At 41.1% G+C, this 24067-nt stretch overlaps 1 protein-coding gene across 3 annotated transcripts in view; it reads right to left on the minus strand.

Annotated features, from left to right (window-relative positions):
* Positions 1-24067, minus strand: part of LOC126998583 (tyrosine-protein phosphatase Lar-like) — a 275996-nt gene that overhangs the window by 12942 nt on the left and 238987 nt on the right. For all 3 annotated transcript variants that reach the window (XM_050860410.1, XM_050860409.1, XM_050860411.1), the window contains 14 exons: positions 14200-14300; positions 13161-13356; positions 12483-12616; positions 11013-11163; positions 10601-10906; positions 4861-4997; positions 4113-4318; positions 3570-3679; positions 3120-3312; positions 2522-2720; positions 1761-1934; positions 1116-1253; positions 674-817; positions 187-403 (listed from right to left, as the gene is read on the minus strand). In XM_050860410.1, coding sequence (XP_050716367.1) covers positions 187-403; positions 674-817; positions 1116-1253; positions 1761-1934; positions 2522-2720; positions 3120-3312; positions 3570-3679; positions 4113-4318; positions 4861-4997; positions 10601-10906; positions 11013-11163; positions 12483-12616; positions 13161-13356; positions 14200-14300 — 2406 coding nt within the window. The remainder of the gene's footprint in view (positions 1-186; positions 404-673; positions 818-1115; positions 1254-1760; positions 1935-2521; positions 2721-3119; positions 3313-3569; positions 3680-4112; positions 4319-4860; positions 4998-10600; positions 10907-11012; positions 11164-12482; positions 12617-13160; positions 13357-14199; positions 14301-24067) is intronic.

The following is a 24067-nucleotide window of genomic DNA, read 5'->3' on the forward strand; positions in this document are numbered from 1 at the left end:
TAAAAACAGTGCAGCCTCCCCATAAAAACTAAACTCATGGTCTGAAGACAATTACATTACATCTAGGCATCTCATTATGATTTGATATTTTCAAAAGTATTCTCCTTGCACTTTTAAGTCAATGGTTTAATTTATAATTACTGGGCAGGAAAAAGATTAGATACAAAAATGAACAATTTCACTTACCAGCCATTTGGGTAGTAACTGTAATTTTTGCTGGTGGACGGTATTCATTTGTTTGAGGCACAGCAGTGACATTTACAGTGTAAGTAGTGAAAGGCCGCAGCTCCTCAATGATGTAACTATACTTGCGATTACTGACAATACGAGGAACTGTCGGTATCCTCTGGACTTGGGTGACACCTTGAGCATCGACAAACTCCTTTATTGCACTGTAAGTTATCTGAAAATAAATAACCGTTTAATGAAAGTTCAATCATAATGATGCACGGGAAGACATAGGAACAAGAGAGATCAGAGACCTCTGCCAAAAAAAACATCCCATGGCACCAGTTCTGCTTGCCAAAAATTGCCCCTGCATGTCATTTTTTTTGTACTATTTAAAAAATTCAGACTCCTTGTTTGGATAGGTAGCTCATTCTCCCTTTTAGTCCTGCAAATAGAAGGTTCACTGTAAACAATAACACTGAAATCCAAACAAAAAATATCATACCTTAAAATGCAGGGGATTCAGTTGAATTGGCGGGCCCCAGGTCAGGTTTGCCGAGTGTGTGGTAACATGATGAGCTCGTAAATGCATTGGGACGTCTACAGGTTTCACACGAACTTCTTTAAGTGTGGACAACCGGCCCAGCCCCTGAAAAAGACAATCATTAACGTGTAAAGATATCACTCTTGAGTCTGGTCTGGATCTGTCCTCTTCGTTTTAGGAGGGAAATACTCATATTAGGACACTTCTCATTTTGGAAGTATTCCTCTGTTTACTTTTCGATGGGTCAACAGGTAACATATTATTTACCCTTGCCCTACTTCCTATGCCAAAACATAACAGTTACTGAACGAAGGATGACTAGAGCACCAAAAGAACAATGCACATGGCTATCAACAACTCAGGATGAACTTTCTATCCACAAGTTTTTTTGCCTAAGACTCACCGAGCCAGTTCTAGCAGCCACCGCAATGGCATATTCAGCATGACGTTCAAGGTTTTGTAGTTCTGCTGAATGTGTCACAGGAACTCTTATTTGATCCCACAGATCCAAGTCAGGTACTGGAGACATTGTATAAAAAACCTGAAAAATGGATATTTTTTAACGGTGAAATGACAAAAATATGGCTGGATTCAGATTGATAATAAAGTTCTAACTAAAACCAAATGAAAGACTAAACTATTCTTATAAAATGAAGGTAAAGGCAGGAAACACCTTCCAGTACCTTTCTTCTTATTCCACTCTTAGGAAGAAGCATAACATGCGTCAAACTCTTGAACTTCTACTATCCTTTGCATCTTACCAAGGCAAAAAGGTTAAGCTAAACAACCAACATATACTATATTCCTTAATTCATCAATGGTCTGAAGTGGAAACTGATCAAGGTGGAAAAGGGTGATCTACGTAACAAAGGCAAACAACTGTTACAGCAAAATTACTGCCTAAGCTTTCATATCAGTATTAAATATGATTAGTTGATTGCAGGTGTAAACTATACTAATTTGTTCATTACATCTTTTAAGTATTTCACTGACACACACAGTTGCAGTTCATGTAAAAGAATGATATAGTTACTTGTGTGAAACATACCTGATATCCAACAACCTTCCCCCTGGAGGGCACTGGCTCCCACCATATTTCTATTGAAGACTCAGATGTTGCCATACCCTGAAGGTTCATTGGGGCACGCACAAGGTCCGGTTCAGTGTGCAGGTGTAAGGTTTCACTGTATGGTCCTGCACCTTTGGAAGTCCAAGATCGCACCTGGAAATAAATACATGATTTAAAGTTTAAAAGGGGCCCAAAGAAGAGGTAAGCTGTCCAACAACTTTAACCCGGTAGCAGCGGGGATCATGTTTCTTAATGGTCCCTCCAAGCGAGAAAAATGAGAAAAAATCACCCCTCACACAAACCATTTCATAATATATATCAAAGCATTTGTGATCAGATTATGTATCATCTACTTTGGGGGGTTTATATCATGGCACAAATTTGGCTCGTCGCTGCTACACGTTAAAGCCACAAATTTGGCCCGTCGCTTCTACCGGGTTAAACTGATATGGATTATAGAAACTTGTGAAGGTTAAAAAAAGTCTCACTTTCGGAATTATTTACTTCCTTCTATTTAGGTAGTGATAGATTATTTCATCCAAAAAAATGTATAATCCCCTGCCAACCAAGAGTTCTCCAACAATGGAATTTACTTGTCATTTGTGAGTTTTCATCTTTCTGTGATGTTTCTGATTGAAGCAATTTTGCACAATGAGTGATTACTGATGAATGATATAACTCCAAGTCAGACTAGCAAACTGGTCTTCTATGCAAGTTCTGAGTGATGAATAAGCACTCACCTTAAATGTATAATCCATATTTTCCTCCAATCCGGTGAACACAATCCTGGTAGCATCAGAAATATTCTTGTCATGCTTGAAATCATTATTCAGAATCACATTCTTGCTGAACTGGAGCTCATACATTATGATTACACCATTTCTCTTATTAGGCTGTGGCAAGTCCCAGGTGAAAACTATAGTTCCTGGAGTTTGGTATCTGAAAAGGAAATACATAACTGTAATAAACTTGCCTGAACGAAAATGGAGAGCATCATATATTCTGCCATCATCGTAAACTTCATATTCAAACCTAAGGCATGGGGAGATTCAGTCTTATCTATCTATCTATATCTTCAATGCTCTCAGCCATAACTGCTCTGACTAATGTCCTCAGCAAAAATTAGTAGTAGGGTGCTTTGTCCTCACTCTCATCCCTCTGTAACACGGGAGGTATGGCCTTCATAACTACCTCTTTCAAAATGCTATAAAATGCGGTGACATGTCCTTCTGATCTCCACATCTTGGTGATTAGATGATGCATAAATATACCTTGTTTGTGACTTCTGATTTCTCTAACTGTATAAAGCTATAAAAGTTGATGTAGTTCCTATATTACCTGTAGGTGATGTTGGTGGGGGGGCCAGAAGGAGCTGCCTCAGGGGTGACATAGTACTTGACAGCCTCTTGACCAAAGTTGATGTGATTGCGTCCAGCCACATGGAATTCATACTCAACCCCTCTTTGCAGGTCATTCAGTGTTTTTTGTAACATCGAGGGACCTTCCAGAGTAATGGTATCCAGTTGTTCTCCTATAATTTTTATACCAATGAAGAGTGAAAATGAATGTAAGTAATCACTATAAACCTCAGATCTGTTTATTAGTTTCATACTTCGTCACTAACCATTTAAGTTGTAGTTAAAATGTTAGTCTGTGTGTGGCTATCGTGCATTCCAACCAAGGGATTCTGAAGCTGTACATGTTATTAGCATTTTCCATTCAAATTATAACTACTTTTCAATGACATCAGTATTTGTTATATTTCAGAGTCTTATCCTTCTTTCTTACCCCTTGGTCCATATTTCAGGCGATAACCTTTGATTTCTCCGTAGGTTTCAGTTGGTGATGACCACTCCACGTTTACTGACAGTTTCCCCGTGTATGCATTAACAGTACCACTGGAAAAAAAAATCTAACTACTTTCACTTTTCCATGTTTGAAATACTGAACAAAAAAATCACTAAGGGATACATTTGAAACTAGTATATGCCATTAAGGAATATACTCAAACTCATACAGCTTGATACTCTGCTTAAATCTGTAACACATGAAATAATTAATGTACGACTACCATAACTGATTCTGATAGATGCAATAATATAAGTCAATAGGCTGCTACCCTTTCCTAATGTTGGGGGTTAAGCCCCTAAAGCCTACCCTTTAACAATGCACCTGATCAATGAAAAATAAATGTCACTTTAGGTAAATTATACTGCAACAGCTGAAGTGTAGTACTTAAAGGATTCAGTGTTATCAAATAGAATATGATGCATTTAAAATTTTCAACAATTCAATTCTATATGAAGGAATGTTCACCCCAAACAGCCTTACTTGACGAGGAGAGCCGGCTTGTTGGGCACACCGCCGGGCATCTCCACTATTTCATGTGTGGACCTTGTGCCGTCTCCTTTCCTGGTGATGGCCGACACCTGCACCTGGTACTTAGTGTCCGGTGTGAGGCCGCCAACAATGTATCGTGTAGCCTCTCCATTGTGGATTGTGTGTGGAAGATGTGCAGCATTTGGATTTTCATTTCCCTTAACATGTGAATAAACAAGTGTATATTAATAAACTCATTAAATTCAGTGCCTAAATTTCTTTCCTATTTCCAAAGTTGATTAACAATTCCAAGTTCACCCAAGATCAGACTCATAAGTTGATGAAAACTTTTTCCCTAAGCATGGCCTGTGCTGCAGCCATCCAGAGAGCATCCAAAGCATTGAACTTTAACAAAAATTAACACTTCCTTTTCAAAATGTGCTAAACTAATGTACTATACATCATAAACATCAGTTTCTTGGGAAGGCAATCACTTCAATGCTTTAAATATCCTTTCCATTACTTTTCTCAGTGCCAAAAAAGGATTTTGTATCATTAAGAATCATATTAGACTTCCAACAGAAGATAAGAAAATGAGAATAGATGAGCCATCTTTAGATTTTGCAATGTTATATATATAAAAAGAAACAAAGTTTGGATAATTTCTTTTTGTTTTTAATGAACAGATATGCAATCCAAATGCATCATGGTCTCTCCTGTCTAGCCCAATTTTGGTCTCCTGGTAGTCATTTGTTCCTACCCTGTTCATGTTCTGGACGTGGATCTGGTATCCTCTGATGATGCCGTGTCGCTCCTTCTCGTCTGGAGGCGTCCAGCTCACCTCTATCGCTGTGCTGTTCACCACCTCCACCTTAACATTGCAGGGCTCACCGGGCACTACAAGGATGAGGAGAGAGATTAACATCCTTCCAAGAGCAGAGTTCTAATAATTTGGGTTAGAGCTACTTTCTAATTGAATCAACTTGTGGAGATAACATGTGAAATATCTGATAAAAATCCTTTCATTAGATGAAAACTAAGTCACAGGTAAATGCTATCCTCTGATATTGAATTTCATGATTATAACTACTGATTAGTCATCTTGGAAACACAGAACATATTGTTACCAACAATTACAACAGAGTAAAACCTTATGTTAGTAATGAAAATCCACTCTTTGCATGCATGGCAGCAGCGCTCTGGAAGCAGCAATAGTTTCCAAGCTTCACTGTAATTCATTTTACCTTAAAATCATAAAAATATTGCATGGCTGCAATAATGATTTTTCAACACCTGTTTTCATCTTATGGTGATGAAATAAGAACAAAAAGTAAATCCCTTCAGTCTCTCACATGAGGGAATAACTTTCCCATATCATGTAATTATTTTCTTGAGAGTAGGATGTCAATGAATATTTCTTCTCAACTATCTACTATTCAGGTTTCCAAGCAATTCTCTGAAATGACCATATTATGTAAGAACAGATAGATAACTCACTTCATTTGGCACATTTTACGGCACTTTATTTGACACACCACACCCATTAAGACCCTGAGGCTAGTATAAGTTTTCTAGTTCTAAGGAAACACTTGTATCCCTTCTGCTCCTACTATATGCTCCAGGAAGGAATACTTTGTCCAATTACATTAGTCTAATCAACCTGGGGTTCTAATGGGATACCTTTGCAGCTACTCAACAGGGAATAGATACACAAGAGGTGTTTTTACAAATGGGATGGGAAGGCATTAAATATATTACCTGAATTTCCAATGGAATTACCTGAAACTGTACTTCAAACATTTACATTGAGTACTTAATATTACTACTATGGAACAAGGAGAACAATTCATGTTCAACAGGGGAGAGAATGTGGATTATTTACGTTTTGACTACAGTACAAGAGATACTATGGTGAGCAGAAAGACAGCCCCTTTCTTGCACGTAATTATAGGATGAAAAAGGCAGGTCAGGATCAAGAGGATCACAGCAAAGATGGCGAGAGGCATCAAGGCTGGTCGGCAGTCACATCATTAGCATGTCATCACACCACTTGTTAACACCACATTCAATTCTAATATGTTTATCATGTATATCTTTCATAAATACATAAAATAAAAATCTTTCAAAATAATGAAGAACAAATTATGTACAACTTCAGTACTGAATCATCAAAACCTCAACAGCTTTAATGCAACAACGGAAATGTAGGTTTCTTAGTGCAGTGTCCCTTCTGCAAACACTCAAGGCCAGTGATGTGTGCCTGATAAAAACATAAATAAAACTGCCTGAACTCAGGGTGAGTAAAATGAACATGAAATAATCACTGTGTGCTCTATGTCTGCAACTCATTAGTCAGCAACTTTATTCTGCAGTAACAAATGCATTTAAATAAATAAAATGAGAATCTTCTGAAGGGGTAAAGAAGTACTGATATCTACAAGCCCTTGGACGGCTGCCATGTCCATGTGTATGGAAAAAATGAGAACATACATCATAGGAAAAGTTGCAGACACCTCAGTGAAATATAAGGATGTAAAGCATCAGCAAGTTGTGACAATTTCTTATCCTTTGAGTTCCCATAAATGTCGAACAAGCTTGTAATACAAGTTAATTTCACTTCTGATTTTCTTATTTGAACTAGACATTTTTATATTTGAATTTGAAATTTGAAATAATGGGGAGCATACACCCAGGGGCAAGTCGCTTCACTCACTCGCCGTCCATACTCCCAGCGGTTCTCCCGAGCAAGCTCCCATGCAGCTGCCCTGACCATACCAAGTCCCTCCTGGCAGAATCAGCTGACTTGCCCCAGCCACGTGTTACGAGGGTGTCCCCTTGGTCTCCTCCACTCACAGTTGTTTCATACAGAAACAACCCTGTGAGCAGGATTGACGTTCGGGAGGTGCACCATGTGCCCATATATATATATATATATATATATATATATATATATATATATATATATATATATATATATATATATATATATATATATATATATATATATATATATATATATATATATATATATATATATATATATATATATATATATATATATAATATATATATATATACTGTACATACATACATGTTAGTTGCCTACATACCATATGTATTTGTTTTCTTTTTGGTTGTGAAGTACATCAGAGGCAACATGAGTATATTACTCTCTAGGCATTGTCAATACAATATGTATATGCATGATCACTTTCATACATTATAGTAAATGTTAAAGCTACATTTTCACTGTTATTTGCCAGCTTTTAGTGACTGAATGCAAGCCACACTGTCAGCCAGTGAACAACTGCCAGGAAAAGGGAATATACTTGTAGTCCAAATCAGTGACAATGTTCATTTGTAATAACAAAAGTAGTATTTTCAACTAAATAAATGTTTTCATCAATGCTGTTGAGGATGATTATATTACTGATATCAAATATTCTTAGGTAAAAGTAAGAAAAATACACATGACGACACAGATGACATATTTATTCGTAATATGGAAGGTGCATAAAGAAATAAGATTGTGTTAGAAGCAGAAGCTAAGAAAAAATACACAAACTACAATACAAAAAGAAACAGCCTTTACTAGCACCACATCTACATAGCATTACAAACCCTCATATACTTACTTTGGCCTGTTAATGGAAGGCAAGAGAGAAAAAAAAGGAAACAATGGCATCAATAGCCTGCCAACACCCCAACTGAGTCTGTTTACACCATTCAACATATCTTCTGGCATCAGTGTAGAGACGAGAGTAAGAATAGAGTAAGAGATATAAAAGAGCATGCAAGTGACTGAAACGAGAGAGGTAAGTCATAGAAACAAGCTCAGGTCTGAGAGAATACTGTAAGTTATCAGCAGAAGGGGCGTGTGGTGCTTGGTGCATGTCACAGTGAGTGTAAAGCCTTTGCAAATAAAAAAGAAACCAAGCAACTAGAGACAAAGGAAAAAAAGATAACCCCCAGAAAAATAAAAACTTTCTACAGAACCAACTACACGGTGCTTGGGGCTGACACGCACAATGGCTCATGGCTCAGGGCTGGGCCACCCTACAGCAGATACTGTGCTTTCACCCTCTTGAGCAGCAACTACATGATGTCTACTGGTGCAAAGTGATTCAATTCATAGATACATAACTACAATCAGAATCTGTTTGGCAAGTTGAAAACCATGTGTGTTTAGGTGTGGAAGACAATCTATAGTGTGCAATACTTGTTACTAAACATCAGCAATTGCTAAAGCAATTTCCCAATGTTATCATTTTAAATCAGAAAATGTATCTACATCATAGATTACAGAGAGACTAAAAGCAGTTTGTTGTAACCCTCAAAACAAAGCCAGTGGCAATCTCTTTTCAAGGCTGGAGCTTCACAGACAGTTAGGTGCTGTAGGGTGGAAGTGACTCTTTAATGTGAAATATGCTTCAGATACCCAATATTATCAGAGTACATGCATGTTTGTATTCTTCTGTATTAGTATGTGAGAATTTGTGTTAGTTTAAAAATCAGTGAATTTTCTCCATGCTTAAGATTATTTAATTTGTCAATTAAATATCTTTAAGCATTAGTATAAAATCTGTATTTATTGTGGATTGCTTTGAAAGGAAAATTCTGTTCAAAAGTGTGATAATTACAGAAGAATAGAAGGTATAGCACTGTGTCTCGGGTTCGTGAGCCATTGGTGTTTACAGAGAAGAGCAGGAGGAAGGTCAAGGAGCTGTTTAGTTATGTTCAAGAAGGGGCAACTCTGGGCAACGCTTGATATGAGACTGATTTTGTAAAATATTCACATGATTCAATCTGTTACAGGTCTGATCTGGGAGAGAAATGTGACTGTTCTTGTGAAAATTTTCAATGTTGTAAAGGGGACCATTCAATGTTCAGTGGAGCATGGCTATCCGTATGTGGGCATCTTTGTACTTACTAATGTATCCTTGTAAGGGGCAGGGAAACAAGTGTGTTAGTCTGGCATAGGTTCATGAAAGGTTGTAAAGATAGTTTTGATGTCAAAGTTGTGATCAAATTCTACTGTGATTCTGGAGTTTGGAATAGTATAATAATTCTGGCTTTCTTGGTCCAATATTGTTAGATATTGGCGAGAGGCTTACTATTGGAACATCTGCACCACACATTTTGCCACAAAGTACTAGAACTGGATTCAGCACTAATAATTACGGGGTGATTTATATTTCTATCCCGAGCCCTCAATATCAGAATGCCAGAATTATATAAAGGACTCTTTGGGTCATCCATAACTGTGGTGTGGAATATCAAATCTGTAGTGTTTCATGCAGACTCAGAGGTACATGTGCAGACCAGGATTGTTACAACACATGTGGCCTCAAAAGTGACAAGGATGGCTGCGTGTGTTCTGAATATGGTATTGGTTCATGAGCTTGATGTTGGTTCACAAAGCCTTTGTTATTAAGCTCACCATATAATACTTCTACTATATGCTTTCTTCAAAGAATTATATGCTACAAAAAACTATGAATTATAAAAATTATATAAATCATCACCAAATCTGTAATTTGGCAATGTCCAGCTTGATATGCTATTTTATATATATATATATATATATATATATATATATATATATATATATATATATATATATATATATATATATATATATATATATATATATATATATATATATATATATTATTGGTATTTATCATACCTAATTTTCATAAAACAAGTGTAAAAAATGTTTTCTGGGAAAACCAGCTGCTGTGGCTTTTCTGAGCCTCATGCATTTTCTTTTGCATAAAATACTTGTTGAATGTTCATATGCCACAAAACTAGAAAAAAACTCTTGATGTGAGTAAATTCATGTGCCAACCCTTTCCAAACTCCTCCCAGTAACCTGTTCATGTATGTAAGTAAATACGTATATTTCATTTTGCCCTTCCTTACAGTCTGCATGTTTGATGTTGTCCTGAGGAGAAATGGGGCACAGAAGAGTGTACAGTTGAAAGTTGGGTGGCCATCATTGCCAACAGTGCTCTCCAGGCATAGGACAGCCTCCTACCAGGGGTTGCTTTTTCTTATTGATCTTTGGACATGTATGCATGACAGCCTCAGGGGCATATGAGAAAAAAAAGTTCATCTGTTTGAGCAGTGATGGCCTTATTAAAATTTTATCATCTATGTGCATTTCAACTGTGCATGGTGCTCATGCAGTGAAGAAGGATAAAGTTACAGGTTGCTCAGTATGTGGAGTATGTTTCTGCTGTTCCATTTTTAAGAGAGATACACAATTTTCTAATAGAAAGCAATTCCTTCAATGTTAAGAGATAATTAATGCTGCTCAAAGCTACGTTTGTAACTTAGTATGCTACTTATATATTGCAATTATTAATTTTTAGCTAGCAGTAGTTACACAATATCATTCCATTAGTATATTTGAATCTATATTACTGCAAATGCAAGAGCTTATTATTTTCCTCATCATTCATTGTTGTGCCTTGAAAAATAACACACATACATACCATCTTCATCAGTGCGAACAAACAGAGCATCGGATTTGACCCCATCACCTATGACTGTTCCAGCCAACATCCATACTCTGTATTCTGTCCATTTTTTGAGGCTGGTGATGAGGTACTCAAACTCATTAGGATCTGAAATTGTGATGACTGAAGCATCCGAGTCAGGCCGTGTGTTGTTGACGATCATGAGCTTGTAATAGGTGATGTCTCCGTGCTGCTTCTCCACGGGCGGAGGCTTCCATTCAACCCTTATACTCTCAGAATCTTCTGCAGTGGCCCTTATGTCACTAGGAGGGGCCCCTGGTTCTGCAAAACATGAAAATAGTTGATGATTTTTAGAAAGAATGAAATATTAAATATTTAATGATGTCTAAATTAAAAATAAAGTAGAGCTGACAGTGCTTGTACTAACTGTCCTGATCAGTGCGAACTGATGTGGGAGCAGTGGCAGCTCCTTCGCCCCTCTGTGAGCGAGCAGCAAGCCACAGGCTGTACACGGTGTTGGGTTGGAGGCCCTCCAGGGTATAGCTTTCACCTTCAGGTATATTACGCTGGTCCTGTGTCTGTAAAGAAAATAATTAATGTGACAATTAGCACAAAGATACACCCAAAGATTAATGCCAGCAGAGGTTAAACTAAACAAAACTTCCGTTGTTAAAAGAAGAATACAAACCAAGAAACATCCCAAGAGGAAGAGAAGAAAATAAAGAAAATGAAGAGGAATGAAAAGAAGATGAGATATCAGAGGAGTATGTAAATGGATGACAAGAAACCTATCTATTTTGAATGAGTGCTTCACAAGGATGGCTGGAGTAGTTCTGAGTGGAACAGCAGACTGACTGTAAACACAGACCATTTGTCTGTGTTTTTATATATGAATATTAGGGAGGATAACTTGTAAACCCTGGGTAACAGCTCGTATAAGGAGTATCATAAATTCATGAAAAAGGACTGCTGGAAAGGAGTCTGGCCTGACTTCATCTATAGACAGACATGTTCTTCCCACCTAGATTCCAAAGTAGTTTTGGTTGTGCAATATTGAGCTGAAGGTATTTCCCTTCTTGTGGTCTTATTCATTATCAAAACTTTATATAGAACAAAGATAACAAATGAGCCGGGAGAGTAGAAGGCACACCTGTCTGAGGTAAATGGTGTACTAATTATGTATGCAATTATCATCATCTATAGGATGAAAATTAATAATAAAAAAAATAAAAAAAAACACAGCTCTTCAAAAAAGTATAGAATTACAAGAGATGTTTGCAGCAAACTCAGCCTGTGATTGGGTTGTGTGTCATTATACACTACCAAAGTAATTACATGCCAGTTGTGAGATTTTTGCCTTGAATAGCACCTGGGCATCAGGAAGGGACAAGGAGTAAGGAACTTAAGTGTAGTATGATTTCTTTCTTAAATTATGCATCAAGAGACTTGGCATTTTAATGACTAATAACTAGGATACCTACTTGCACATGTAGATAATTCCAAGATGATACATGAAAGCAAAAAAATATCATGAAAAATCTCTTAAATTTTAAACTGACCAACTGATTACTAATTAAAAATAAATTAATTTATATTTTTTGGGAAATTACTAGTGATTAAATTGACTATTATTAAACAAATTTTGCTTCAAATTTTCCCAAATACTTTTTTGCTTTTTATCAATAATGCTAACCACTGAACCAAGGAAACAGTTTCCTAATGCCCCTGAATTAGTCACTCAGTGGGAGAGTCTGCTGCCCGGTGACTTCAAGTTTAAGTGGTGGAAAATTATTCAGAAGTTGTTGTTTTCCTTAATCATTCAACAGTTGGCAAGACTGACAACTGCAGCAGGGATTACTGTTGTTAACCTTCGCTGCACGGTACCGCATTACGTTACCATTGTTTTTGTGTCGTTCCAGTAGAGCTCGTAAGAGATGATGTTCTCTCCTTGGTGTGATGGCCTGGTCCAGCTTAGCTCAATTGATGTTGCAGTCACTCGGGAGGGATGCAAGTTCGTTGGTTGACTTGGTACTGTAAAAACAGACAAAAATTAGGTATTATGGTATTGTTCTAGTGTTTGCCCATACTCACCCCCCACAACCAAAATTGGCTAGGAGGCCTTTGAGATTGCGGGGAATGCGGCGGTAAACATGAAATGCGTCGCAAATACATAGTTTTTGAGTTATGGGGTCTATAATCAGTTGTCTTTATTTTTCAGACAAACTAATGCCATTGTTTCATTTGCCATTTGAATTATGCTGAAAACAAATCAAAATCTCCCAACTATTCCACTTTGCTTTGATTTGATTGAGGCATGAGTTCTGTCAAGCCCAAAGCAATCCAGGAGACCTATATATGGTGACTAAAATTATGATCTACATTTATAACTACACTAAAGATTTCAGTTTCAGATGACCATGGATGCTGAGAAAGACCAACACCATCAAACCAGCTTAGCCATTACTGATTCCAATGAACTGAATGACTTGGCCACAGCTCTAAGCCAAGGGAAGCCAATAGTAGCCAGAAGACCCACCCTGAAGCTCCCCATCTCGGCCTCCTGAAGAACATTTACCTCCTTGTTGGGTCTTCACTTTGACGGGGTCCGAGAGAGGCCCCGGCCCGATGCCTGTGTACGCCTGGACGCGGATGGTGTAGATGGTGTGGGGCGTGAGGTCACTGATGGTGGTGAGCTTGTTGTCCTGCACGGGTTGACTCTTCCAGGACTGTATTGGCAGGGACGGGTTGGTGGTGTAGTACAGCTTGTAACCCTGAGGAAAGAATGGTAGTGAAATAAGCTGCCAAAGAGGTGTGTCATTATGTAAAATTTAATCAATGGAGCATTAGAACTATCCACCAATAAGATTTTGCGCGTAAACATAATGTCTTAACTTCACTCCGCGGGACGGGTTCAGTTGTTGTGTGCGAATCGTTCAAACACCGGATTCGGATATGTTCACGGGTTCCTACCTTTCTTTCTCGTTACTTTTGATTCGTTAAGATTTTCTCAGCTTTTTAAATCATGTTACCCTTGTCAAATGCTGTTTTTTTTTTAATTTCCTGCTGACTGTTAATGTGCCGTGAGTTTGCCTGCTAAGTCGCCTGATTGATGCTCCTTCATAAGATTTGTTAACTCAGTCTCTGGAGTGAAGCAATTGTCCGCGGCGCCCGGGCCAACTTAAGCTCCTCTCAAGGATGATATTGCCTTGCCTAAATGCCCACAGACTGCATAGACAATACACGATTAGTTCCAGCTTGCAAAATAATGTTATGAATACCAATGAATATGTTGTGCATTTTCTATTTGAGAAGATTAGGATACTGGTTCTGATTCTTATCCCGATCTGGTAACCTGGGCACACAAAGATACATAATGAAGCTTCTGAAACGAGGATGACGGCGTAGTGAAATAGGAAAATGCAGATGGTGATGCTGGATATTAAAAGAGCTGTTGTCGTGAGAGCAGCGCTTCAAGTCAAGTTTCGGAACGCACGAACCCGTAAGCGAACTCATTCAAAGAGTGCATGAAACTACAAAGTCTTAGTTATAGACACTCCACTGAACGGACGTCCTTGAAGAGATAATGCAGATGTCAAGTTGTCAACAAACTTTACCGTGATTTGTCCGTTTGGAGTCTCCGGTTCGTCCCACTGAATCACCATCGTGGACGAGGAGAGTGGCCGCACGTGGACGTTCCTCGGCGCGCTGCCCGGCTCTGTGGGGGAAGAAGGGAGGAGGTGAAGAGACTGTGCTGCACTGCCGTGACTTTACGACTTTGCGGTATCTTTTTTCTGGACGCTGATGGTTCCGTTTTTTTGTTTTGTTTTCTTCGTGTATTTAGTTGTTACATATATACACATGAAGAGGAATAATTACCCCTATTAATTAAAACTGTGTGTGTGTGTGTGTGTGTGTGTGTGTGTGTGTGTGTGTGTGTGTGTGTGTGTGTGTGTGTGCTGCACAAGGTAACTTAATAAGGAAAGCAACAGAAATAACAGCAGACTATACTTTGTAATTTCCATTTAAATCACAAATCTTTTCGGCTCATAAACCAGGTTAAATAGCCTTTGCAGAACTAATCTGAAAAATGCATAACTAAAACCACATGATTTTTCTCCATATTTGTTGATTTACTAAAATTATTGAACAAAATGCTCGAAAGAGTGACGTGAGCTTCCAATACCGCCCGCCCCCGCCCCACCCCATCACTGGGAGTGGGTGAGAGGGGGGAGGGGGGGGCTCTACACCCCTCCACCCCAACACACCCACAGAAATTTGTCACAGCTGTTTCTTCTCTGTCATTTTGCCACGATTCCTGAAACTGCACGCCGAGTTTCAAAGTATTTTGCTTTATATTTTATGAAGTGACCATTTCATCACACTGGTCTGAAAACATTGATCACATTTCCCTGATACTATTTTTTATGTTAGACGAGAGAGCACGTCAGACTTGCTTCACAACTTGTAGTGCAGGTTGGAGCGCTTTCTTACATATGTGAATAAATAATAGCGTTGGAGAATACTTTCATTCGCACTCAGCGACTTTTTGCCTCACGGCGTCGTAAGATACCTAAAAAAAAATTGAAGCAGAGGCAAAGGAACAATCTTCTTGATTTGCTCGTTGCCGCGTTTCCTCGTGCAAACCTTGAGGAGAGCGGCAACTAATTTTCACACCAGACAATAATTGCCAACGTCGACTAGCCTTGAACTGTCCTGCTGTAGCTTGGCAGGCAAAAATTGAGGATTCTCTAATGACAATTTAGAATAAGAAATGGATCCCGGCAAGTCACTGCATGCGTAAAACTGGCAACAATTAGACAACCCAAGTAACACAGTGCCAACCCAGGCATTGTAGAAGCCAAGGCGGACAGAGAGCCAAGAGCAGGGGGAACTATACGAACAGTGAGGAGGGAATCGTTGGGAAAAGCCTTTGTCCAGCAGTGAACTAGAAATGGCTGATGATGCTGATGATGGTGAACATGAATACACACACACACACGCCGGCATTCTTGGCATCCCTTCAAGAGACAACACTGAACAGAAAAAGTCCGGATCAAAACACTTTCCCTTAAGCATGTAAACAAGGGAAAATATTCATGAGAAAACCCGGCATTTAAATATTTAATACCGACACATCGCGGGGCCACGGGCGGGGTGACGGCGAGCGGGGCCGCCGAGACCTGGCTCCTTCCTCTTATTACTGGCTACTAGAGTAAATTATGTTCCAATAACCTTGTGCCGCGCTCTCGGGGGGTTTATAAGGCGACGCGGAAGTCTCGTCGACCAAGTGCAAACCTTAATTTTAGGAAAGTTAGTATCTCCTGGTCCTGTCTCCTCGCCCCCCCTCTCCCCCCTCGCCCCTCAAAGCCCCTCCCACCCACCCAGTCGAGGGGAGCGCGGCCGGCCAGGCTGGGTGACGGGGGCGCGCGTCCCCTGATTAATATCAAAGTTTATTTGCACGCCCGAAAAATACGTTTACTCTTTCATGTTTTTATGCGACGGAATCGATGGCGTAATGGCACAAATAACGACAACATTTTAAGATCAAATATCAGCGCCTTTTTATATTTATATTTATGTAAAAAACAACCTTGCGTAATATTCGTGATGGCATAGTAGTAGTATAGTAGTGGTAGTAGTAGTAGTAGCAGTGATAAGAGTAGTAGTAGTAGTAACGATAAGAGTAGTAGTAGAAGTAGTAGTAGTAGTAGTAAAAGTAGTAGTGGTAATAAAAGTAAGGGTAGTAGTAGCAGTATTAGTAATATTAGTAGTAGTAGTAGTTACAGCGACAACAATAGCAAATGCAGCAACTACAAAAACAAGAACAACAACAAAAACATCAACATTCAATAACAAACGACACTAGCGATGATAATAATAACACATAACAACACCACCACCAGTTATAACAACCCCTCTCCTTACACACACACACACACACACACACACACACACACCAGCGCGGGATAAAGCTTCAGCGGCCGCTACTCTAATTACATAAAGTTGGCGCAAAATTCACGAGCGAAAATATTTACTGATAAGATGCCTAACAAACACACGCACACACAAACAAACAGCGAATCCAGGCTCATGCTCATGGTCGGGGCAGGTATTTTCGCTCATATATCTTTCGTCAAATGCATTATTCACCCGACGAAAGATTATAAAGCAGAGGAAAAGCGAGACGATACACGGGTGAAAGTTTCTCTCTCCTGGACGATAAAACAAGTTAGTAAAGCGATGCGTCGTGTTCTCGTATATATAAGTTCCTGTCTGGCCTATTACTAAAGAAAGCAGAGTTAATAATATGGTAATCCCTACAGCGTGTGCTTCCAACTTTACCTTATTTTAACCTCACCTTATCACTACTAACCCAGATCTCTCAAAATGGCATCCTACCCCCCTTAAACGATAACTCCTTACGCCCAGATAATATACGTACACATAATATCTTGAACTACCAGCACTAAAAAGCCAAGAGACGATTTCTAACAACTAGTCTGAACAAATAAATACTTAAATTAACCATAGATTCGTTAAATAAAGTCATGTAATTATCTGGCCTCAGACTAAACAAACATGGTAACCTCTTTTAACCTATCCCTAACCTATTCCCCTTAAATGGCCACCTATCCCCCTGAAAACGGTAATTTAACTCCCCTACGCCCAGAAATGTACGTCTGCAAATTCTGAACTACCAGCACATAAAAGCAGAGACAGTTTGTAACATAATAGTCTATAAATAAAGACATACTACAGTTAGCCATAGATTCACGCATACAAGGAGAGGCAACACAAACACAGGAAAAAATACAGAGAAATTGAAACCTCTATACACAAACACGCTACACAAACTTAACACACCAACACGTAAGCTGCATGAGAGTCGCCTTCTAACACGCTGTCAGCAAATGATCACCTTCCATATTATGAGCGGTTAGCGAGTTCGTGCGCGCCGCGGCAGAAAGTGTTGCCTTACAGACCAGCAGAATCTTGCTCAAAACTTCTTTAAAACTCTCCTGGAAGTTTTAAGGGCATAGTTTGCATAAAATGAAGTTCGACCCCAGAATAAACTACAGTAATATGGCGAGAACTCCCGGAGGTGTTGGGGAGAGAGGGAGAGAGGGAGGAAGAGGAGGGAGGGAAAGGAAGAGGAGAGGAAGGGGAAGAGGGCAGGAGCGAGGAAAGGAGAGAGGAGAGTGGAAGAGAAGCGTTGCCTCCACACACACACACACACACACACACGGGCCATTAAGCTGCATACGAGACCCGGCAAAGTCTGAACATTGTCGCCGGTTAATTGTTTTCAAAAGTGACATTAAGCCTCGCGGTGCAAACATGATCATGGCGTCCGTTTGCCAAGGGGCGCTCGGCCTTGAATGGAAGGAGAGAAGGGTTTAGGAGAACGTGGAAGCCTTCAGCAGACACGATTATCTTTTGCATTGCTTATATAAACCCATCAAGTGTCCTGTTGGTGATGAAGGACAGGAAGTATCGGTTTAGGAGTGGCAGATAAGGCGGTGAACTACATATTCTTCACTAAAATTGTATCTAAATGTATTAATTAGAGTAGAACGGTGGTATTATAGTTGTAGGTGCAACAATAACAGCAAACGATGTAATTGCACCAGCATCAGCAACAACAACAACACAACGAGACTAGCGGTGATTGGACACTCGTTGGTTAATTAAGTTCGCCGCTTCCATTGTATACATTCTCTTCAAACTCCAAACTGCTGCTACTTTTACAAACGACTCAGGCTTTCTTTCCTCCAATGGTGAAATCAACATGATAATTTAAACTTCCTTCTCTTGGTCATCACACGCGTACACGGTCGGTCATTGCTGCGATAACCCCTAATGGAGAGTACTTTTACAGACGACTCAGGCTTTCTTTCCTCCTCGAGCGAAATCAACATTATAATCTAAGGCTCTTTCTCGCGGTCATCCCACACGTACACGATCGGTCATTGCCGCGGTAACTCTAAACAGCTGAGCAACTTCAGCGATCAGACCTCGCACGGCCCTTGTTCCAGGCTTCCCTCCGCCGCGCCGCACTGATCCATTCTACATTCCTAATTCACGAGGAACGGCCACTCCTAGCGCTGGGCGGGTGATGCAGCGCGCTAGTGCCAACACCACTGGTTATATACTGGCCGAGGCGCCGCACAACGAGCAGAGATAATCTAAATGAGGAGCCATTAACACTTGCCACAGCGCGGACAGAGAGGGAGGCAGGTGAGCGGGTGGGGTCCTGTGCCCTCTCTATTACACGCTTCAGCTGGACCAAAGTGAGAATGTTTACTCATCTACGGCGAACGTACGAGGCAGGCCGCTGCGTAATGGGCTTTGAGGTCTGTGTTCAACGTAGGAGATACACGGTTCTATACTTTACGAATTAGTAGTGTAGGATATTAATCATCTTGTACATATTTCTGCTTTTGTTTTCCGTCACATATGAGATTTCTGGTTTAATTTATTTTCTCGTGGTATTTATGTTCGCTTATAAAATTTCTTCTATGGACCTTTCTCCTTTGCGTGTCTCCCTTTCCGAGCCTTTCCTACACCTCCGCTTCTCATAGTGTGTGTGTGCTACTTGCGAAACCTTTATTAATCTTCCTTATTCCAGAGTGTCCATAGCATAGTCTCCCTCACTCCTACTTCTTTCCTCACTGCGTAATTCTAAGTAATATTCTCTCCTCATTACAGTGTACCCTCCTCTATGTCTTTAATACCTTTTTAGCTCCTTTGGTATGTCCTCCTCTAAACCTCTTGCATTTCCGTATCTTCTGGCGGACCCTTCTTAAAGCTTTCCTCCCTTTAGTGTGTCTCTTTCTCTAAGCCTCCATGCACCTGCCTTTTCTTCCCTTTCTCCTCCTGTCGGTCTGCATCCCTTTTCCCTGCGCCTCTGCCTGCTCACCATTTCAAAGTCATTCCAGCTGATGGCAAGTCTTTCAGAGGAACAACCGCAGGCTCTTTTTTCCCCCTCGCATGTGTGTGTGTGTGCGTGTGTGGAGGGAGGGAGGGACCAGTGCGCGAGGGCCAGGTCCATATAACTTCAGTGCTCTCAGCTAACACTCTTGCAACACTCGGCAACAGTCTCTTTTCGCTCTAACAACAACCTAACGCGCTTTGATTATTTAAAGAGCGAACCAGGAGTGCGCGTGCAGGGAAACAATGTGTGTGTGGCTAGGAGGAAATGATGGACGACCCAGTTCCCGCCGCATCCACTGCGAAGAAAAAGAATTACCTGGTGTTTGGAGGGAGGGAGGGAGGGAGTGATGGAAGGGATGGTGGGGGTAGGTGGGAAAGGAAGGTAGTGGTGCTCAGCTGAAGGCATTATTAGTGGCGTGGTGTGGGAGGCTGAGTGGGTGAGTGGGTGAGTGGGTCAGACAAACCATATATGTGTGGAACCAAATAATAGGAGGAGGAGGAGCGTTGGTAGAAGGAAAGGCTTACCAATAACTGAAAAAAAACTAAGAATGGAATGTAGAAATATATAAATGGGACAAGAAAGAAGAAAGGAGAAGATGCAGAATAATATATACTGGATAGATAGAGAGAGAGAGAGAGAGAGAGAGAGAATGCAAAAGGATAAGTGATGCGTAAAGTGGATAGAGTGAAAAGGGTGAAGGAGTAGTAGTAGTAGTAGTAATAGTAGTAGTAATAATAGGAGTAGGAGTAGGAGGAGGAGGAAAGTCTGAGGCATGGAAATTGAGAGAGGGAGGAGACCGTGGGGAGTTGCAAGAGAGAGAGAGAGGAGGGAGCGCGGTCGGAGAGAGCAACCGAGCCGAGAGAGGGGAAAGAGAGAGGGAGAGAGAGAGAGGGGAGAGGCGAGTGTGCTCAGGTGCAGGAACAACAGGCGGGGATTAAAACGCCTCCCAGTCCCGCCGGCGTCCAACAGTCCAGTAATGACTCTCGATCACTCACACGCTCCACCCTCTAATTACGCCCACACCCGCTGCACCTTACCTTTACCTGTCCGCCAGCCTCCCACAACTCGTTACCTCACCTGCACCTCCTCCCACCGCCGTGTTACACCCTGACCTTAAGAGTCCCGACGTGTATGTACCTACTTTGATGAATATACCAGTGTGCCTAAATTAGATGTACCTTTACCTGGTCCAGCCTCCTCCCACACCTTTGCTTACCTTCACTCATCTCCCTTACACTTCACATCTTCCTCAACCAGCCTCCCATACCTTACTTACTTATTATCTTCGTAAACCTTACCTTACCTTCACTAACCTACTACCTAACACACTTGCCATCTCCCTAAACGAGTCTATTTTACCCTTACCTTCACTCATATCCTCCTCACACTTCACATCTTCCTCAACCAGCCTCCTACACCTTACCTTCACTAACCTACCTAACATACTTGCCTTCTTCCTGAACTACCCTCCCACACCTTACCTGACCTTACCTTCATCTCCCTCACGCATCCTACCTTAATTAACCTTCCTCCCACGTATACCTATTCACTTGTTGTAAGTAGCTTTTCCCTACACCTTTTCAGCCTCTATTACGCCCTACGTCATTACCTACCCTAACATGTGTTCCCTCCCACTACATAAACTATCTTTTCTTCCTTTTATTTCTTCTATAGCACTTCAGCCTCCATTATCTGTTACTCATCTTAACAAGTATTTTCTTTCGTTATAAATCAGTCCTTTTTCTTCCCTTTCTGTACCGCTTCAGTCTCCATTTAGCATAGTTTCCTTACTACATAACAGCCTGTCTTTTCTTTCCTTCCTCAAAATCCTTTCTTAGCTTTCACCTACTACCCCAGTCTCGTCTGTCTGTCCTTTCATCTCTCCTTTCCGTCTCCGCAACCTCCTCAGTCTCTACCCACTGACACTACCTCTCGTCTGTCTGTCTCTTCTTCTATCCATCCTTCTTTCTCCCTGTTGCCGGCCCTTCCTCCTCGCCCCTTGCCCAGTCACACTACCACTCGTCCGTCTGTCTGTCTGCCGCGGTGACTGAGAAACACAAACTCTTTCCGCCGGCACCACCTCCGGCCATCATAAATTATTGCCAATTATAACTTTTTAACACTGTGCATCTCGAAGTGACTCGGGGCCAGTGTTCTCCAGGGAGCGAGCGAGGGGGCGAGCGGGCCGGTGGGAGAGAGGGTCGTTCTTCCTTCCTTCCTTCCTTCCTTCCTGCTAGATCTTTATTTCTCCATACCCTTCCTTCCAGCGTTTTCCTGTCCTCAATTTCCTTCCTTCTAAATTGATGTGGTGCTGATTTTTTGTCTGTCTGCCTGTCTGTCTAACTCTCTTCACTTCGTCATCCTCCCCAGACACATACACATACATTACACAAAAAGGAAGAAGAGGAGAATGAAAAGGAGGCTGAGGAGGATGAGGATGAGGAATATAAAACAATAACATAAGCACATAAAAAGGAAGAAGAGGAGGAGAAGGAGCAGGATGAAGAGGAGGAGGATGAGGAAGATAAAACAATAACATAAAACAGTAAAAAGAACACAAATGAAACTAATACGGAGGGACAGAACACAAATGAACCTAATACGGAGGGACACTAAGGGGAAATATTAGGAAACTCGAGACGACGAAGAAACACAGAGAGGGAGAATAACAACCTGGTGGCGGGAGGGAGGGAGGGAGGGTGGTGATGCTGACGGTGAGATAATTATAGCAGGTGAGAAAGACAAAGGTAAAGAAAGAGACAGTAAAGGTGAGAGATATAACAGATGTCAGAGAAGGAAATAGAGAGAGAAACAGAGGAAAAGACAGGGTGACAGACAGGAGGAGAGAGAGATAACGCATGTCAGATATGGAACGAGACGGAGAGGTTGAGAAAGGAAAAGAAAGGGAGACAAAGAGAGATTGATAACACATTGCAAAGAGGAAAAGAGACGGAGAGACAGACAGAGGGAAAGATAAGGTGAGATACAAGAGGAAAGAGAGATAACACGACAGAGAAGGAAAGAGGGGAAGATAAAGAAAGGGAGAGAGAGAGAGAGACAAAGAAGGGGAAAGATAGATAACACATAGAAGACAAGAGACGAAAGGAGAGACAAGGTGAAGAAGAGGATGACAGACAAAGGGAAAAAAGATATAACACATGACAGTGAGGGAAGGAGACGGAGAGACAGAGGAGGAAAAAAAAGACAGACAGTACGAGGGTAAGATAACACATGTCAGAGAAGGAAAGAGATAGAAAGACGGACAAGAGGAAAGAGAGAAAGACAGATAAGGGGAAAGAGATAAGATGACACGTGACAGATGGGGAAAACACAAAGAGGAAAAGGCACAGAAAGAACTAAAGACAGACAGACAGACAAACAGATCTCTCGTAAGAAATATCAGCATGGGCGAGTAAGCAAACGAAGGTCGGATTGCATATCAGCTTCCAGGTAATGGCCGTAAACCCAACACGTCTGTCTTTTTACGTTCGTTGGAGCGACAAAATGCAGGTGTTCTATCCGTGTGTGTGTGTTTGGGTCTCAACGGCATAAGGGAAGAAGACAAAGGAAAGCGTGAGATAGAGAGACAGAGTGAAAGGTAAAGAGTATATAAAAGTGACAGTTTCAGCGTGTATGTATGTGTGGGAGAGAGAGACGAGGGAAGGGACAAGGAGGAGTTCATAAAGCAAGACAGACGCTACTATAAAGAAATCCTGCGTACCAAACAAGAAGCCCCCCCTCCCCCCTCCCTCCCCCGCCGTAAATAGAGCTTATGGTCTATAACTGTTCAGGCGTTACTCACAAAACTAGAGTCTGCTTAAAACTTTCGTCTCATAATTTCCATGTAACTGTCGTAATTTAAAACAACTCCTCCGGTTATGGCGGCGCTGCAATTCCTACCGCTACTTTATTACCGCTCGCTTATTAAACTACCGTTCTTGAGGAGGAGGAGGAAGACGAGTGGCGGTGCATGGCTGGCGACCGTGTGTGAGGGGGGAGGACGAGGAGGAGGAGGAGGAGGAGGCCGGCTTCTTCATCTTGATAGAACAACAGCGCTGGTCTCCTTCACCGTCACCTTCACTATATTCTGTTCACGCAAACTTCACAAGCAAGCTCCGCCCACACACACCCAGCATCTACTATGGTCTTCCAAATATACTGAGGCCGGTCTGGCGTAGGTTCCCGCGGGTCCTTTCCTCCCCTCTGCTCTGCCACACAGTCCCAACACCTATCTCTTCCTCTCATATGTAAGCTATAGGTAACATATGAGAGGAAAAAATAGGTGTTGGGACTGTGTGGCAGAGAAGAGGGGAGAAATGGACCAGCGGGAGCCAACGCCAAAACGGACTTGACAATTTGGTTTCGCTATAGTCTGATTCATCTCCTTCCAGCATCCACTAATTGCATGCCGCTTGAGTTGGAGATGAGACACGACTTCCTTGTGGATTGGTTAATGATACACACTTAATAGGGAAAGGGAGAGAGGGGCTTATTTATAAATTTAACGTGGCCAGTGTAACCTTGCAGTCTCAACAATGCTCAGGTAG

This window comes from Eriocheir sinensis, chromosome 14 (genome assembly GCF_024679095.1).
Source record: "Eriocheir sinensis breed Jianghai 21 chromosome 14, ASM2467909v1, whole genome shotgun sequence".
Classification (NCBI taxonomy): Eukaryota; Metazoa; Arthropoda; class Malacostraca; order Decapoda; family Varunidae; genus Eriocheir; species Eriocheir sinensis.